The sequence below is a fragment of the Platalea leucorodia genome, assembly GCF_965183815.1.
Source record: "Platalea leucorodia genome assembly, chromosome: 5".
Classification (NCBI taxonomy): Eukaryota; Metazoa; Chordata; class Aves; order Pelecaniformes; family Threskiornithidae; genus Platalea; species Platalea leucorodia.
In genome coordinates, this window is record NC_138827.1 from 20,689,214 (window position 1) to 20,708,287 (window position 19,074).

At 44.0% G+C, this 19,074-nt stretch overlaps 1 protein-coding gene across 1 annotated transcript in view; it reads right to left on the reverse strand.

The window, feature by feature from the left end:
* LOC309590380 (serine/threonine-protein kinase TNNI3K) overlaps positions 1 to 19,074 on the reverse strand; it is a gene marked incomplete at both ends in the record, with an annotated part of 95,859 nt that overhangs the window by 5,870 nt on the left and 70,915 nt on the right. Inside the window, 2 exons of the mRNA XM_082311514.1 lie at positions 7,199 to 7,368; positions 8,983 to 9,042. Coding sequence (XP_082167640.1) covers positions 7,199 to 7,368; positions 8,983 to 9,042 — 230 coding nt within the window. The remainder of the gene's footprint in view (positions 1 to 7,198; positions 7,369 to 8,982; positions 9,043 to 19,074) is intronic.

The window sequence follows — 19,074 nt, forward strand, 5'->3', positions numbered from 1 at the left end:
TTAGCCCTTAGTTCATTTATTTCCAAGGAGCTGCCAAAAGAATAAAGCAAGGGATAATGGTTACAGTGACACAGCTGACGGCACAGGGAAGCAGAGTAATGCATGGAGGTGCTTCGGAACAGTTTAGATATGATGGAGCGCCCACATTTATCTGACCATATCTGATACTTGATTGGGGGACTAAAGAAGACCTACTGGATTTAAGAGCTCCATGAAAATAATATCTGAGTGTTGTGCTTTAGAAAGAGGCTTTTCCATTTGGCCTGCCTTCACTGAGTATGCTTATGTAAACCTTGAGAAGCCTTTTAATTGAAAATACCATCAGCCATGGTTCTCGGGCTTTGACACTTTTCATGGTGCAGGCAGAAGGCACAGTACTAAACAGAACTTTATATCGACTTAATCGGATGCTGTGGCTATTATTTATATCACAATATATAAAAAAGCCAAAGGTCTGTCACCACTAGACTGTCTAAACTTAACAGTGTATTCATAGCTTCTGGCTTCTATTGAGGAGTCACTAAGATATTCTTTCTGGTGATCTCTTTGTGCGGTTTTGACAGGATAATAGGATTAGGTTTCCCAAATTCCACTAACTGCAAAGTAATGTGACATCAGCTTCACTTACTCTTCAAATATTTTTGCTGGCAAAACTGATCAACCTACCTTTTCAACCTCTAAAATGTGCAGTCATGAAATGGAAAGGGTGACTCAGAGAATTGTCCAAGCAGCAGAACATGGAATGTTGACACCAGCTGGCAATGGCAGGACACAGGCTGGTTGTTTCAGGTTTCCTTGGGGCTTGTCTGCTTTTCTACCCCGAACCCAACTATTAGTCTACCACTGATGCAAGTGCTGGGAGGCTCAGGACGGGTCCCGCAGCTCTGCCTTTCCCAGCTTCTTTAAGACACATCTTTAAGAAGGATGGATGTGGGTTGCCTACAGTGACACTGCTTGTCGATGCCTGGAGTGGCACTGTGCCCCACGGGAGGAGGCTGGGCAGCTGTCTGGCAGGCTGGAGGTAGAGTTTAACGAGGACCAAGTGTACCCTGAAGGAGCAGGGAAAGCTCACCCCAGCTCAGCCGGTACCTCAGGAGTATTGTTTCTACACACATTTCACTATCCCGTCCTTCTCTGTGCTGCTTCTGACTTCCCTCTCACTGGACCATTCATCTCTTTTCCCCACTCTGCTCCCTTCCATCCCAAAGAGCTGTCCCTCCTCTGTGCCACACATCTCCTCCACCACCCACCCAGCCGCTCACCCTGCTGCCAGCACAGCCGCCTTCTCCCCTGACCCCTTGCCTGCATGCCTGGGAATGGAAAGCCCTTTGAGGGCTGACCCACAATGGCATGGAACGTGTATACATTTACTGTATCAGTTGCATTATTGAAGCTGATTCATAACTAAGGACAAGAAGCCCTTCTTCAGGCAGAGGAAAACAATAAGGAGGTCTATTTTGGGAAAACACTGTCCAGTCAGAGGCTGAAGCAAAAAGCCAGTGAATGACTGGCTGGCAAATCTGCATCTGAAAGGACTGTGGAAAGCTGTTGCAGCATCCATGGACTGTGGGAAGAGCCAGGAGGTCTCCAGGGGAAGAAATAAAGCATACACTTTGCTTGAATTCTTAGTGCAGTGTTCATGGAGTAACTCCTGATGTCTTAGCCAAGAGAGATGGGCCTGAGGCCAGCCATGCTGCTGAACAGGAGGCTGGCAGTGTCGGCTGTGCCAGGGACACCTGCCTGGAGCTACAGAGGAGCCACAGTCGTGGTCTGTCCTACGTGAGGATTTCCTCAGAAAGCAGAAACTCCTAAGAGAGTTATTTGGCCTCTTTGCCTTTGGACCAGCTCAGAGCAAAAAACAGCAGACAGGAATCCTCTGTTTTTGTAAACATAAAAAGAAAAAAAAGATGGACAGAATTACTGCTAATGAACAGCTGTTGGGAGGAGAACTATAATACAAATCTGTGATAAATAACACACCCCACTCTGCCATGACCCTGACTTTAGGAGAAGGCAGAAAAATCTTGAAATCTGATTATTCTCAGAACAGCTAACAACTCCATTCGCTCAGTCTGCTATATGTTTTTTTCTTTAAACTTCTTGTCAGTTGGGTAAAGTTTTGTGTTAACTAACCAAAAGAGCTGGAACCATCAGTAAATTGTTTAGCAGCCCCTCTAGGCATTAAGTCTGGAAGGGGAAGAAATAGCTGCTTGGAAAGAACCTGAAAAAAGCTTGGAAAAAGTGAACTTTCCCTTGACAACAAACTTACTTAAAACTTTTGTATAAGGGATAACTCATCTTTTCTCTTTTTGTCCTCTGTTCTGTGAGAAAAGGTGGTTTCTAAGGGACCAGGCACTTGTCATCGATCCAAGAGGACAGCTGTCCGGCAGAAAGTACCCTAGCGTGAAAGGTGGAGAGAAACCACACAGGTGATAGTGTCTGCGGGACTGCTGTTGAGCCTGGAGAAAAAGGGCTGTTAGAGAGGAGAAGAAAAGGTCATCTTTCAGCTAGAGGAAATAAGCCTATCAAAATGCTTTCATTTTCTGCAGCTGCTTCCTGAACAGACCAAGTTTTCCTTGCAAATCCGTGCAAAGGCATTAAAAGCAGTATGCTGCATCCCGTGATCCCACCCATACATTTATGCACATCAGTGAGAACCGATCCACACGTGACACAAAAGTTTCTCAGTTCAGCAATAGCAGTGCTGCTTTTGTAGGATTTGCACCTAAGCCTCAGAGCTGGAGCACAGCAGAGCTCTACAATCCTGCCTGTCGCTAATTACAGACCAGCACCTAGCGACAGAGATCTGAATGTGTCAGTCTCTGCAGGACAAGACCCAACATGGGAGTGATCCGAGGCACGAACCATCTCTTCTGCTGGCCTGGAGGGACGGCACCCAGCTCAGGATGGTGCCTTTCCAGGGCAGACCTGCGGCACTGCTTATGGTTGCAGGCTGAGCTGTGAAATCCCACCCAGCTGGCTGCAGCTTCACAGCCCCTGCCTCAGCCCCAGCTGCCTCTGCAGTGCTGCCCCAGGGCCCTCTCCCACACACAGGTGCTGCTGCCCTGGTCTGCAATCTGCTCATGGAGAGCGGGAGAAGATGCTGGGTGGCACTTCTGCTGGGGACTGTCCCCTTGAGGTCCTGCCTGTGAGGAGCCATGGACAGACAGGCTGCCAGCCAGCAGGACGGACGGGTCATCTCCCTGCTCCTCCCTCCTTTGCTGCTCACCCAGGACAGGAGCTGGTGCGCACTGGAGGAAGGGGACCTGAGCTGTCTGCGTGATGGAGGTCTGTGCAATGCAGCCAAGCCAGGGCACCTGCAGCAAGTGCTGCTCAGCAAGGCGTTACTTCTGTGTGCAGGACAGGTGTGCAGAGAGCTCCCGATGGCAGCACACGCAGGTATGTCCAACTGGTGCAGGCTCTGCCTGCACGAACCCAACAACTCTTTCACGGCAGACAGAGCAATGTGTTTGCTGCATGATTCCTCTGTTCTTCACAGACAGGGAATTCTTTCAGACTATTATGACATACCATGCCATGCAGACATGTATTTGCTATTTGAGGCAGCCTGTAGTATAGGCTAAAGAGCAGCCCCTGACAATCCTGTCAGACATATTAATATCACTGTTCAAAGGTACAAAGAAAGGACACCCAAATGTTTCTGACTTGGGTTAATTGAGGGCTACTTAAACAAGAAAAGACTATTCTTTTGCAGATGTTGTCCTTGGACTCTGTGGGACATGCTAAGGCTGTAAAGAAGTAGAAAATCAACAGTTAAAGCTTCTATACAGTGGTGAGTTGACATCTTAAGCTGTCACATCAGACAGACAATTAAAATGCACTGCTACTGCATCCAGTTCATTACGAGACTCCTGCATTCTGCCATGCCAGAGAGCAATCCGCTAAACAGACACTAAAGTTACAGGGCAAGAAACAAACAAATAACTTCAGTGCCATGGCTGTTTAACTCCGTGCATAGTACATGGAGATTTCATCAGCCAAATTGTTTCTGCTGTGGTGTGGAGTTGCATGTTGCGGTGTTCCATACGACATGAAGTCGTGGGAATGGATGGAAACAGGAGGCAGCCCAGGAAATATAGTCCAGCTGGGGAAAAAAACAACGTGACCCCTTCCCTCTGAAAATGCCTGTACTTACAAAAATGAAACCCTAAGAAACAATTGTCGTCAGGAAGCAAAGTCATTAATCATCTCAGTGTGCTGTATAATTGAAAAAACTACTGAAACTGTGGAAACCATTCTCTTTTCATCAAGTGTTGTGCCTCTGGGTGAATCTTTCTGGGTGTTATTTATAGATTTGAATGTTGTTAGTTTGTATGGCAGAGCATTTGATAAAAGAATCTGCCTTTAAATAACCACTAGGGTTACAGAGGAGCCCATTTTGGTTGGCTAATGAGCCTCAGTGCTGCACTGGGAACACTGAATTACAGGACAAGAGGGGTACTTGCAAGTGCCCCTTCTCTCTCTCTCTCGTCTACACTAACTTAGATATGTCACTTTCTTATTCCTTTCATGCAAATCTATTACACTCAATAGCAAAATCTGGTCCTCTACAGAAAAATAACAGTCTGGCTGACGTTGCCTTCATCCTGACCTCAGTGCCCACCTCCATGTCCTGCTCCAGCAGCATATGACAAAAGCAATGCAATTTATACGGTACCGCATTTTGCCAGATCAATGTTTTGGGTCTGATCTATATTTTCATGTAAAAGATTTCAGTGTATGTCTGCAGGTGTTTGCCTTCTGCCTCTCCATACGAGCCCCTGAACAGGCAAAGGATTGATTCATCTTGCTCCTCTGTTCCAGCTCCCCATTTTAGCTGATTGTATTTCTGACTCTCCACACCCCTGTTAACAGGAACGTATCACAAGGGCAGGGCTTGCTCTGCTGTTACTGTTTCTGGCTGCTAAGTGGTGCTAAAGGGTAAAGTTTGGACTAAGTGCACTGCTCTTCTGGCAGCGATTAAGGGCACCATTTCATTTTCACAGTACTCTCACTCCTCATGGGATAGAAACGGGAGATTGCTAAACTTGCCCTCAAAACCAGATCTCCCAAGTGGTATGGCAGACTGCCTCAGCTATTAACTTAATGGTACAATAATATAGAGAACTCACATGTGACTTTGCCTTAAAAAATATCGGGAGTTCTTCTTATCCTTCTATGGTCATAAATTGAATGATATGCAATTTTTAGGATGTACTCCGGTAGAAACAGCCCCAGCAATACTGACTCCCACAAATCTCTGTGAGGCCGAGATCCTTTTCCTCTTCCCTAAGGAAAAGGGACTTGGCATTTGTATCTCCTGCCTCTGTACCTGCTGGGACAGTCTGGTTTCTGTCTGTCTGTCCCTGCCTTTCTTGGCACAGACACCTTCACCTGCTGCCCTCCCCAGACAGCAGCCTGGGGTTTGTGATGAGCGCATGTGACAGCACCAGTCTGGCAGTGCTCTCTCCTGGTACTGCAACACCATCTTCCAGTAGCACGGCCCACTTAATTCATTTAATCGTATCACAATTTGAGATCAAGATGAAAAAACTAAAACCTAAAATCCAGACCTGAGAAACACAACATCAAAAAATGGCACCTCTTCAATTACTTTGCTTTTCTACCACAGCTGCTCCCTGGGATCACTAGTCTCTCCCCATGTTTTATCTTCATCACAGGCTCTTATGATCAGGGAACTGGGTGTTCTTCCTGTCCATAAAACTCCCTCTCATTAAATAAACTCCACTAATCCTAAGAATCTAATAGAGATGAGGGCATGTTAGAAAATAGTTTTCAGACACTTGGTCAGACACAAGCTATGCACTCCATAAAGGGGACATATACATATAAATCATAGAATCATAGAATCATAGAGTCTTTAAGGTTGGAAAAGACCCTTAAGATCATCAAGTCCAACCGTTAACCTATCACTGCCAAGTCCACCACTAAACCATGTCCTCGAGCACCACATCTACCCTTCTTTTAAATACCTCCAGGAATGTAACAGGAAACAAACTTTCTTGTACATAATAATCATAATGGCATTTCAGTGTAACCTTTCTTCCCAAATTTGCTTATATCTAGGATTTTCAGCTGAGTTTTCCCAAGTGTGCCCTATTCCTCCTAATCAGAAGGACATGTCTGCCTTGTAGTTTGGCAGATAGAACGAGCCATGCTTGTGATATGAGTCAGCAAATATACTTATCACATTTCTGCAGGGCTTAGATTTCTGCTGAGAGAGGTGAGCTCACCAGATAACTCTGGCCCCTTACGAGGACTAACAAATCCTGCCCTTCTATTTTGATGTGACACACTAACACAGACTTCTCTATTTTTCAGACAACACGTAGAGGTCATACCGCCTCCAGTATAACAAACTGGTCTGTCAACCACAAAAAACCTCCTGCAGGAGTCAGCTCCCCTAAATGGCATTACTTCACAGAAGTAATTATATGAGCGGCTCTCCAAAACGTGAAGGCGGCTTGTAAGGCTCTGTGCCCCAGTGCCACCTGATGCCTCCAGCCACATCATTTGGTACTGAAATGCTGCCCATGGTCTAACCTCGGTTTTCCATCTTGTCACTGATGCCACACACTGGAATATCTTTTTCTTTATTTTTTTTCCAAATAAAAATGTGTCTTTTAGCTTTTCTTTGGTGAAATTTTTCAAATTGAAAAGGCATTGTGATATAAACACTGGCCTTCCCAGATCTGCTGGCAGGTGGTGAAGGTACATCCAGCTAATGACCTCTTGTCTCCATCCCCTTCGGTGGGCAGTCATTGGTCTTTTTTTTCATGTGATAAAGCAGTAGTACTGTGTGTAGAGCCCGTGCACGGCAGGACTTGATTTTCTACTGTTTTTATGTTATTCATAGTGAAAAATGCAAATGCTTGGCTGTTGTCTTGGCAGCAGGATGGCTTCTACAGCATTCAGATAACCGAAACACCCTGTGCTACAGCAGTTACAGGAGAAGATAAGACTGCAGAAGGGCTTTCCCCAGTTGGTCCTGGCAGTGGATCAGCCCCAGGGTGTGTTTCTACTGTTGGCTTCCCATGCAGCCACATCCCCTAGTCAGGCACAATCCCTGCTACAGGGAACTCCCATTTTAGGCATGAGTGCCACACAGTCTTGGGGAGGACTCTGTATCCATTTCAGAGTAAGTGCTCTCCTCGGCCCTGGAATGACTGGTACGTACCTCTGTGACCAGACAGCATAAGCTCGTGCATTCAAGGCATATTCCAATTCAAACCGACTACGTAGCGCTGCAACGTGACTACGTCCAGGACCTCCTCGTGCAACGAGACAGTCTGAAGATGAGGAGGGAGACAGAGAACCGCTGCTGTTGCTGGAGGCTGGAGACATTAACTGGATTTAAAAAAAAAAACAAAAAAGGTACTCCTATTACATATTTACAAGTCTTTCCTCAGCTCTTTCTCTTAAGTTGTGTGTCCCACATCTCCTTTGTAGTTTGGCTGAAAAAAGCAGTGCCTCATGACTTTGATCAGCTGAGGGGAACTGCATGCTGCCTGCCAAATAAAGTGGTCAATTCACCATTGCCTGGGGTTTTCAAGCTGGGGTTGGATTACTTTCCAGAAGATACGCTTTAGTTCAGCTGTGAGTTGTTTGGCTTGCGAGCACCAGCTGTGCAGCTGGGAGACATCACTGCCTCCCCGGTAGGAACCACCAGCTGAGACTTTCCCATCTCCCCTAGAGAGGTGGCAATGCTGCCTGATCACAGCAGTCCTGTCTGAGTGTCCCAGGACAGGAATTCAGACTGACCGGGCCATGTAAATGCAGGGCTAGCACATCAATACATGTGTTTGTACATACAGACCAACCATACAACACAGGTACCTGCAGCAGCAGGGACCTAGAATTGCTGGCACAAAGGCCCCTGCCACTCCTGGTTTCAGAGATACTTAAAAGGAGCAGAAATTATGTGCTGAGAGAGGAGAAGAAAAAAAGAGAGGAAATAGAGGGAAGTGGAGAGAGAAAATTCTCCGCTTCATCCTTCATTGGCTGCAGTACTTAACTTACTAGAGATCTTGTCCTTAGAACTCCTCTCAAACAAGGCTTTGCCCTGGACACAGTGGAGCTTAGGTCTAACTCCCTGGCTAAATAATGCTTTTATTTTTTCTTTTTGTATGTAAGTTCTTGCCCCAGATTTCTTCCTGCATGCACTGCTGCCTATGTATCATAGAAGTCAGGTCTCCCATGAGATGACACAGTTTCCTGTGATATAGTGCTTCACTTTTTTTTTTTTTTACACTTAAAAGCTTCCACCTATGCATAAAGCAACCAGCTGCAGTCAGAGCATGAAGAAATGTAATAGATTATGGGTGTCTTTTCTGACCCTTAAGCTCAAGAGCAGCGATCTGTTTTAAAAGGAGGTTGTGGGTTTTTTTTGTTTGTTTGGTTGGTTTTTTTTTTTAAAATATAATTTCAGGAATTGCAGCCCTGAATCATTTACTTTCTGTTTGACCACTTGTCTTACACCAGGCTGAAGGCTGATACATCCACCTGTGTCACAGCCACAGTCCAAAGCAGGAATTGCCTTTGTATTTATCCTTCTTATGTTTTCTCTTTTTACCTTTCTCCCAGCAGTCTTGGCCAGTTTGTCTTTTCTTCTTTTTAAACCAAGCAGTCTTGAATGGGATGAATGGGAGTAAAAAATTCTGCCCAGGACTGCCCAGTGCATCCCCCCAGCGCTGGTCACCCACTCTCTTCAGTGTACCTCTCTGAGTAGCTCCGGACACTCACAGCAATATCTGATCCCTGCCTCCTCCTGGCACCATATAAACCACTATGGACAATGTGCCTTAAAAATACAGTGTGTTGGCTAGCAATAGGATGAAGCAGCTCAAGCAGCTTGCAGGCTCCAAAGCCACCACTTTCCTCAGATGCTGCTGCTCTCTCCACTTGTACTCCTGACCACGCAGCACACGCACAGACACTCTGCAGTGGAAATAAGGTCCTTACCTCAATATTGCACAGACATTCTTCTAATTTTGTGACTACTTCTGAAAACTCTGGTCTCCCCTGTGAACACAATAGAAAAAGCAGAGCTGTGTTAAAAATAAAAAGGGAGCATATCTTCTGTGATTAAACTGACTCATAGATATGTAATGAATCACAGTTCCCCTCCATTTACCTTTCTCTGAATTTCATGGCATTGCTTTCAGTCTGCTTGGGAATCTGACGGGAACTGCAAGTTCAATACTAAGCTACAAAACTAAGAGGTGCATGTAGAACAACTTTAACTGCATTATTCTTCTCTTTTTCTGTAACAATTAGATTTGAGCTAATAATTACTAGATCATAAGATTACAAAAATACTGACAATAAATTCTTGGCTCTGCTTATATATTAGGTATGCTTCCTCTTTGCCCATAAACAGGACTTTGAACACAGCAACAGCTGTGAAGAGCAGCAGACAAGCTCCTGACCGATACCGCACTTATGGCCACCCTCTTCCTTCCCTTGCTGGTGTACTTGCATCACTCCACGGGTACCACCTCCGCAGCTGCTCCCCACCGCCTGCCCGGCCCATTCCGGGACATGTGTCTCCATCTCTGTGTGCTTTATGTGGCATGAGAGTTTGTGGAGGCCATGCTAGGGAAAAGGACCAGGCAACTGAAGGGAATGATAAATACACCTCCTTCTTGTTATTGCTGATCAATACCCTGTTCCAGTTTACAGCACAGTCTTCCAGGGAAGCTCAGGCTTAACTAAAGCATTGCATACAAGGATGTTTGACAGAGGAGGACTGTCAATACCTTAATTAAGTAACTGTTAAACAAGCTCCTCATTCCCATCACCATGCCTTCCTCAACAAAATTGCCTGCAAGAGGTAGGCATAATTTAAGAGCGTTAGGACAAATTCCTGCAGCCCTCGCATCTATGAGTGATAGCAGAGGGATAACACAAAAAAATAAGACTTCAGGTTTTAGCCCTTTGTGAGAAGGTATAGTAACAAAATGTGTGTTAAATGCTTTTCTTTCTCAAAAGTGTAAGAAAGAAAATGACCAGGCCATTTTAAATTCCATAGACTTGTCCTTGTCTGCAGTTACATAGGGAAGGGAGGGAGAAAAGTATGTTTATTGGTGTCCACAGCAGTGTCCTGGCTGATATGTGCTCTTTGCGGTAGTGGCTTAAGGCAGTGAGACAGTCCACATCCTTCTCCTGCCTCTGGCCACCAGGCCTCCCCCAGAGCAGCAGGATTGCTCCACCTGCGTGTCCCTGCAGGCCAGCTGCAGCGTGCTGGCTGATGAAGAAGAGCTGTGATGGGCTGGTCTGAGGAGAGCTGGGGTGCAGACCTCGGCTGATTTCTCCTGACCTCTTACAGGCCTTTCTATGAGTGTGACAAGCTGTGGCAGAGAGATAGGATTTCTTCACTGACTTTTGACAATCCCCTGGGTCCTTCCTTCCTCAGCCAGTCTTTAAAGCCTTCTGCTCTTCTGACTACTTCAATCGTTCTGCCACACGATGCCATCCACCGCACTGAGATAATCCACTTGAAAAAACACTTTGGAAAGACACTGTTTCCACAAGAATCTCAGGCTCCAGTAAGCACTGCTATGAGTAACTTACGCCTAGGAAAGTGTTGGGGAAAACTACCATGGCAAAAACTACCCTCTGAACATGGGGTCCTTCACAGGGACAAGGAGTCCTCAGAGTTGGCTCTTCTTTATCTAGGTGAAGGCTGGTGGGAAGAAGGGAGATCCTATCCAATGGTTGGACAGAAACTTGATTGTAAGGTGATTTCAGTGGTTTCTTTTAGAAAGGATTCTGTTATAAAGCAGTACATGACCACATTAGAGTATCCTTGAGCTCTGGTCTACAAAGTGTTCAAGAAATACTGCATTTACTACATGTGATAAGCTCTATCACCTTCAGTGGAACTTGATCGGAGCCCATCGGATTAGCCCATTGGAGACCATGGAAGAACTGACTGCAACTTTAGAGTTGTGCTTAATAAAACTAAAACAATGTTTATTTTCTTTATGGAACTAAGCCCCAGGTACTATGGCAAATACTTTGACTCTAATTAAAGCTTACAAATTAAAATAGCTAATGAAAAATGCTGCTTAAGAGACACTGTCTAATTTTCTAGTCATCAGTTTGCCTTTGGAAACAACTACTGTCAAAAGTTTCTGGAAAACAGATGTTCAAGTAAATAGTAACAGTGACATGACACATGGGAACTAGTTTTCATTTTCTGCCTCTTTTTTTTTTTTTTTAAACTGAGAAAACCTCTTGGAGAATTCCGACCTGTGAACACTCACTGAGCCCCAAAATTCATCATTTTCCCTTAATAAATAGCCTCTATTTTAAGTAAATGTCTTTGCTTATGCATCTACAGTGAGATGCTATGAAACGGATATCGATATGGCAATGCTTTTTATCTTTTAGATGTTTTGCTCATTTTGCTTGTTACAGTGTTTCACTAATAGCATTCAGTCCCTTCTCTTGAGTGGTATGCTCAGGAGACATCACTGTGTCAAGGATCATTATACATACTAGATAACTAAGTGAGACACTTTGAAAGAAATGCTTGTTAATATCTGCAGTGACTTTACAGCAGTACTGTAGATTTGTATTGACAGTTTTAGGACAGGCTGTTGACTGCACAGCAAACCTTGCAAATGCTGATGAGAGGGTGATAATATTGCTTTGTTTTTCTCTGCCCAGTGGCCCTCCTGAAACTATTCCAAGGCCCTCAGAAGTAACTCAAAACCTTTGTTACTGAGAATGGTAGCAAAGCACCTTTAATAAAGCTCATTTTAATAAGTTTTTGTCCACATCTTGTGCAAAGTTCAAGCCAGCCACTGGCTGATTGAGCTATCAATTGCCTTATAATTCTATTATGCAGCTCTAAAACATTAGCAAGATTAAGTGATGTTGGAGTGATAATGATGAGCAACAAAGTGCATTAGGATTCTGAAAAGATGGTTTCTTTTTATTGGGGCTAAATGAGCTGTGGAAATGCTAACAAGGTACAGTGACTATATCCATTACATAGTGCTTGCTTAAGTCAACAATTTAATATGACATCTTATTAATAAATTTAAATAGAATGTGAGTTACATGCTGATTATTAGCAGCTACTTTATAGTTATATGGAAAACAAACCACCCCCCCACCCCCCACCCCACAACATTAGCTCATGAAGTGCGAAGACAAGAGCATATTCAAGAATCCAGGAAAAACACCAATAACAATAAATAAACTAGTGATGAAATAAACTAGCTACACCCTGCACGGCAAATATATTTTATCCACAATTCTCACACTGATGTGTATGTAACCAGTAAGGAATACAGTAAGCGGGCAAAGCTCACTGCAGTCAATCAGTTGCCCAAAGTCACACAAACCTCCCTCTTCCCCTGTCTTGGTGGAGCGCTTGAGCATGTGTTCACTAAACCAGGTAAGAAAGGTCTCAAGTATCCAGGGCAAGGACAGGTTTAGGCACATGATAACTCATCTTTCTAAGCTAGGCTAACTCGAAAAGGGACTCCAGGGCACAAATCCAGGACTCTGTTTCCAGTAGGAAATTCAAAGTCAGAGTATCTGGTTCAGTAGTATGAAGCTGTAATATGAAACAAGGCCTCCTGTAACACCAGAAAATTACACAGGTTCCAAAATGTGCTCCCATTCATCAGAAATGAAACTTCCACGTTGTTCAATGAAGACCTTGAATGCCAGAATAGCACCAAAAAACCAACCAACCAACCAAAGTTTCCAAACCCAAAGCCTACCCCTGCAATGTGTTTCCTAAAGCAGCTAACCCAGTTTGTGGAACATTTCTAAGCAAACTGAATTTCCAGTCTCCGGAGTATATTTCTTGACTTTTTGGACAGTTTAGAGCCACGTGCAAAAATACCTGTGCAATTACTGCAGCAGCATATTTAAAGATGGCTTTATAGATCACCCAGGGTCCCTTGCCTGGCTGACACACAGAAGCATATAAAGGACCTACCCAAGTCCATAGTTCTCTGTGTGAGAAATGCTTCATAGAGATGACATTCATCTGGCTGGTTTCTATTTGACATCACCAAGGAACACTGTCAAAGCCCAGAAGTTATAAACAAACCCATCATTCTTATGCTCTACAAATGCCAGGACAGTAACACTGTCAGTAAGACAGCCCTGACTCATCTGAGCCAGCACAGGCGCCCACACACTCCAGTATCTGCATCTGCATTTTCAGGTGCAGATACACAGATCTGTGTATAATCCATCCAGTCAGGAGATACAGCTGGGATGCAGCATCAGAAAAGTGCTGGTTATCAACCCTGCTTTGGAAGATTTGACCCTCAATATAAGGACAGAGATACAAAGACTAGTTAGGGGAGGGTCAGTGTTGTCTCTCTACCATGGATGGTCTCAAGCACCATTAAATCCTGCTGTGGCCCTAAAGGCTACCAGTTTTGAGGATGGCAGTGTTTTTGCAATCTTGCTTTAGTTAGTTCATGTTCCCTTTAGTGCAGAAATAGCAACAGACTGCAAAAGCCAGCATAAACCGACCTTTCCTTAACCACCATTTTATAATCTCAGAAAGGAACAGTTGTGTATTTGATTTTCTTTAATGCTGTTGCTATTGAGTTAATTGGGATAATCAGACAGACTTCTCTAATCATTAAAAACCAGTCACAATTGCAGCATGTGAGAAAGGTGCCATAGCAACCTTCGTGCGATAACTCCTTGTTAAATCAGAATCCTATCCTGCAGACATTGCTGGGTTCCAAAAGACAATCATTACAGCAGATGCAACACACATTTTTGAAATTCACAGTACAGTTACTTTCTATCCTAAAGAAGAGTTTATTAATTATATCACTTATCTGAGGTTTGTCTTTATCAGCATTAATCAGAGCCCCACATGAAAATTCCCAGGGTATCAGCTGGGGAAAAAAATATTCATTGTGGTTACTATTTTAAGCCTCTGAAAACTAAATTCCATATCATATAGGGGGAAAATGGAAATAATAGGAAGACCCATTAAATAGTTTAGACAGCTGGAACAGGAGAGGACCATTTTAGGCTTAGCAGTGATGTAGCTGATGAGAATGAGCCACTCTGGGTGAGCTGTGCATGTGAAATGCATACATCGTTGGCTTGTACCCTGCCTGGCTCTAAGTGTTGTTGTTTTCTCACTTCCCTAAGCAATGAAAAATGCATCCCAAAACAACAGCAATGATAATAATAAGCAATGTAGTCGTTCTGAAATATAAAAGAACAGATGGCTTTCAGTTTTTCAAAGAAATATGTTATGTCATGGCATAGCAAAAAAATAATCTAATAGTTAGATGCACAGGAGAATTGCATGATGTTTCTGATAAATGATCGAGTGCCTGGATGAAGTGGGAGCCTGGAGAAGGGCTGGGACCCTACAATTCAATCCAGGCAAGACAGAGATTATGGCAGTGAGATGGGTGATGCAGCTGGACAGACTAGCAGAACTGGGCACTGACGGAGAGATTGCAGCTCAGCATGAAGAGAGGGAGCCACTGGGAAACAGCATTAACTCCTGCACTGCTCCCTCAGGGGCTGTGGCAAACAGCATTTTTGCCATCTGAGGCTGGCAAAGAAGCGTGTGTGTGAACTTTGTCACTGCTACCCTTTCTCACCTTCCCACACTGCAGTATCCTCTCCATGGGATTGCCCTTGTGATTGCTTGGAGTCTTGACATGTATTCCTGAAGTCTCATCCTGGGAGCAGGCTACACCGTTATCAGTCACAACTATTGGTAGGTTTTGGGGGGAAATGCAAAGGGCTGGTGTAACCTCTGGAGCTGTTAATACTTTGACAAGTGGTTGTCCAAGAGACCCTCCACATGCTCATGCGCTGATGTCCCAGGACACAGCTGGAATGGTCCTGCTACAGGGAGGGGTCCTATAAGAGACCCCTCATCTGTCCCAGCAGACACTGAACCAGAGGACACCAGACTGTGACTTCTGCAAAGCACAGCTGTCCTCCAATCCTTTGGGAAAGGTTTACAGCTGATTGTATTTGTTCTGTTTTAGTACCCTGGATATTTGCCACTGGATATTTAGAGAACTGTCGACATAGTATGACTACTCCTTGAAAAAAGCGATATTAAAGGAACACACACTTTCCTGGGATTTCAGAAATTAAAAAACAATGAGTAAATTCTTTTGCCCCCAATAATCCCAAAGAACCTCCCCCCCCCCCCCTTTTTTTTTTTTTGCATTGGAACAAGTGAAAAACATGGTTTGTCAGCTCCAAAGATCATAAACATGATCTTTTTAGGATTAAAGCTACAGTAGGAAACAGAGATCAGGAGCCAGAATATTTCTACAACTTGTAAATCATGTTTCTGTTTCTCTTTTACAGCTGCTCCTATAAAACCTAATGCCTTAAGCATCCCTTATGGGATGCTTACAACAAGTCAGAGGTGTTTCGAGGATGTTCTGTGCCCCAGATAAAAGGAGCAATTCCAGGAAATGGGAAGACCCTGCAGGATGAGGAAAAAGGGCTGGAGTCCTGGCAGAGGTGGTTTCCCTGCTTGGAGCTCAGTGCAGCTGCCCAGTCAATACTTTGGCCATCTGAGCCACTGGTGAATATTCATCGCTGGTTTTGAATGCGATGCCCCAGGCAGTCACATCTTTTAGCTTCTTGAGGTGGCTGCAGTGTTTTCCCTCCTCAATTCCCATATAACACTTCACATTTGTGACCTACATTTCCCTCTCCTGCTGAAGTGCGGGAACACTTGTTCCTGTGTGCTGCCCCTCATTTCTGTACAGCTGCCAAAAGCCATCCCTGAACATTGTCCCTTTCATCTTATAGCTTAAAATTTTGCCTGCAGCCATACCACTGCCTGCAGTCAAATCACCTAAGGCTGAGAGATCTCATGAGAGCTCTCGGGCTCAGAAAGGTTAGGCATAGTCTGTGCTTGGACAAAGACTTCTGGGAAGCAAAACAAAACATGACAGCCCATCTTGGAGCCCAATGGTTGTTTTCTTAGCTTCTTTTAAGTCTTCCTATGGCTTGGGTTAATCATGGCTTTGCATGTGTTATTGCTGCTCATGCAGCCTTTGAGCTCTGAGGCTTGCTCCCTCTCTCCCTACAGACTGCAGGACCTGTTCAGAGTTTTCAAAAGGCACAGCATTTTATCTTTTATCTTCTACACTGTCATCACATGTTTCTGGTGAGCTCTGTCTTCTGTGGATGTGTCTTCCCTGTCTTTGGCTAGGCCAGTTCTATTAAGCCATGCATTGGTAATCAAAACTATCATCTTTACAAGATAGCGAAGAAATTTTCTGGTGGAGAGATTCTTCAAAACAACATGGAAATTCTGGTCCACTGTTACGACATCTACAATGCTAACAGCCCTGCCGGGAGGCAGAGATGCATTAGTGATAAACTCAGCTCAGCATAAGCGTGAAGCTTGGTAAAGTCTACATGGCCTGAATTACATGTAAACAAACTTGTTCTCACATGCAGTTACTCAGAATGCATCATCATCTGGAAAAAGTGTGAAGGGCCATCATCACGTAGGGACTAATGGGATCTCTGCACTGCTGCAGAACATGCCTGCAGAGCTGCCACTACTCTCCGTCTAACAGACTGCTCTGTCAAATCTTATCCGGTATTACACGATGATATGTGTGCATTGTACTGTCTGCGAGATGATATGGCAGAAGACTTTAATTGATCTTCTTATCTTCTTTCAATTTCCAACAACTGTAGAGTACAAGAAAACTACCATAGTATTTTCAAATTTATATTTTCCTAACACTGCGCTTATGTATGCAACTTTATCTTTTAAACTTATTATTTGTTACAGGTGTTGTTAGTCTCTCCTGTCTCGTCTTGGCCTTCTTTACCTGGGAACTTGAACAAGGTAGAGAAAATTGACGTGCATCAGAAAACTCCAGATGCATCCCAGGGTGAACATGAGCCAAGAAATTATCTCACTATAGGATCTTGTAACCACTGCTTAGCTCAGGAAAATGAAATAATAGTCATGTCTATTGTTGGGTCTGAAAAAGAAATGTGCCACTTTCTACATGAAAATAAGCCTCATGCAATGCTAAAGGCAAATAAAACGTCCATATGCCTACAGACATCACTTAGGAGCGTTCAGAGGGACACTGATCACAAGAGTGGCTTATTCTCATGCCTCAAGCACAGGTTGATGGAGTTGTGCTCTCAAGAGATTTACAGAAACGTGCCTGTGAATGATGAAGCAGGGGCCCTGAAAGAGGATTTCTATGGAGCTGTTACTAACCCAAGCAGTCTGGGCGAGTGGGAAGATTTAAATACTACAGCACTGCATGACCTTTCAAAGACTGATACAGGTGGATTTTCTTTTAGAAGAGAACAGAGTGAGGTGAGAATCAGAATGAAATTCAAAATCCGGAAGGAAATATAGAGTTTGATTTTCCATTATCATGCATTTAATGAGGATATATCTGGGTAAATCAGTGACCATAAGCAAAGTTCAGGGACACGTTATACCTCCTGTATGCTGGTACACGTGGCTATAAAAAAAAAAAAAAAAGTAGTGATGACCAGGTCCAAGTAGGAGATTGTCATGGTTTCCTAACCTTGCAGTCATGTTAAAAGTAAAACCTATACAGTATAATATTGGACTAATATGAGGTTGGGACAAGAAAGTAGTGGTTTGACTGAAAAGCAGAGGAACAGTACAAAACTCAAGATTTTCCTACCTTACCCTTCAGAAAGCTGATGAATATTTTTAATCAGCAGCAAAGTTATCTTTAAAAAACCCCTCACACTCACTCAAATTACACATGCACAGTACTCCTGAGTAACAGTATGCCACTGAGGGCAGAGGCATTTGAATAACTTTACCATTAGAGGGGTTATCTTTAGAATAATAGAATGCTATCACAGCATTCTGCAATACTCTCTGTGAAAGGGATCTTGACAGGGATCCTCCAACTTCTTAAGAACAAGAGCAAGAAATGTGCCTTGGTTTTGTAACTGGGATGATGGAGTTGATCGGAAGCTTCTGCCAAAGAGATGCAAAATATTTTTTTTTAAAGTGTTTTTAAAAGGAACCCAGATAATACACTGAACCACATTACCTTGAATTTGAAGGTAGTTTAAAAATCAGGGTTCTATGTTAGTGAAAACAATTTCTATTAGAGAAAAGAATCTGGTTCGCATCACCATCTTGGAGGCAAAACTTACTTCCATTCCACTTCCCTCCTGCTGTCATCCTCCTTAGTTCTTCTCTCCAGCGCTCCAGACAGAGTCTGCCTTCTCTGATCAAATCCCCCCTGAAAGTTCCCTTCTCAAGAAAATCATGCCAATGTTAAACCATTCTTAAAAGTTTGTATCTTTCTACCACATAAAAAGAAGAGGGCTAGACAGACTGTTCTTGCAGCCTTTTCACTGCATTGCACATTTTTTCTGAGTGCCATATAAAGCTGACTGTCATCTGTTATCCTTCAGCACTCCCAGATTATCCATTCTGGTTTCACAGAGTGGCACAGCAGCATCCAGCCCATGACTGCATCTTCCTCGGCACCACCACGACCACCACCACCACCATCTCCTTCCTCTCCTCAGTCCAGTCCGTGCGCAGGCCAGAGGAGGAGGAGAGGGCATCCTTCCCTCCCGGAGCTACATTGGCAGAAGGAGAGGGGAACCATGCCCAGTGCTACGCCCTGCCTGAGTCACCAGTGGCCACTCATCTGCCATGAGAGCTGCACTTCCAAAAGCACTTATGCAGCAGTATCTTGTCAAAAACCTCCTTAACATTTAAAATGAGATGTTTAAAAAAAGAATGCAAATGTCTTGCTCCATCCAGCTGCAGACTAGAGGTCTTTTGCAAATCTGGTGCTTATGAGTCCAAGTCCTTTCAATCAGATTATGCTCTCAAATCTTTTTTTTTTTTTTTTTATGGTGAGACACAGCCCTTTCTGAAAATGTTGCCCTTGATGGCATTCCCTTTCTTTCCAAAGAGCATACCAGGTTGGTCCAATCCATCACCCCAAGACTGTGGGCTGGTGCAAGTAGGAAAAAGTTACAGAGAAAAAACCACAACCCAACCCCCCCAAAACCCCCAAATACAGA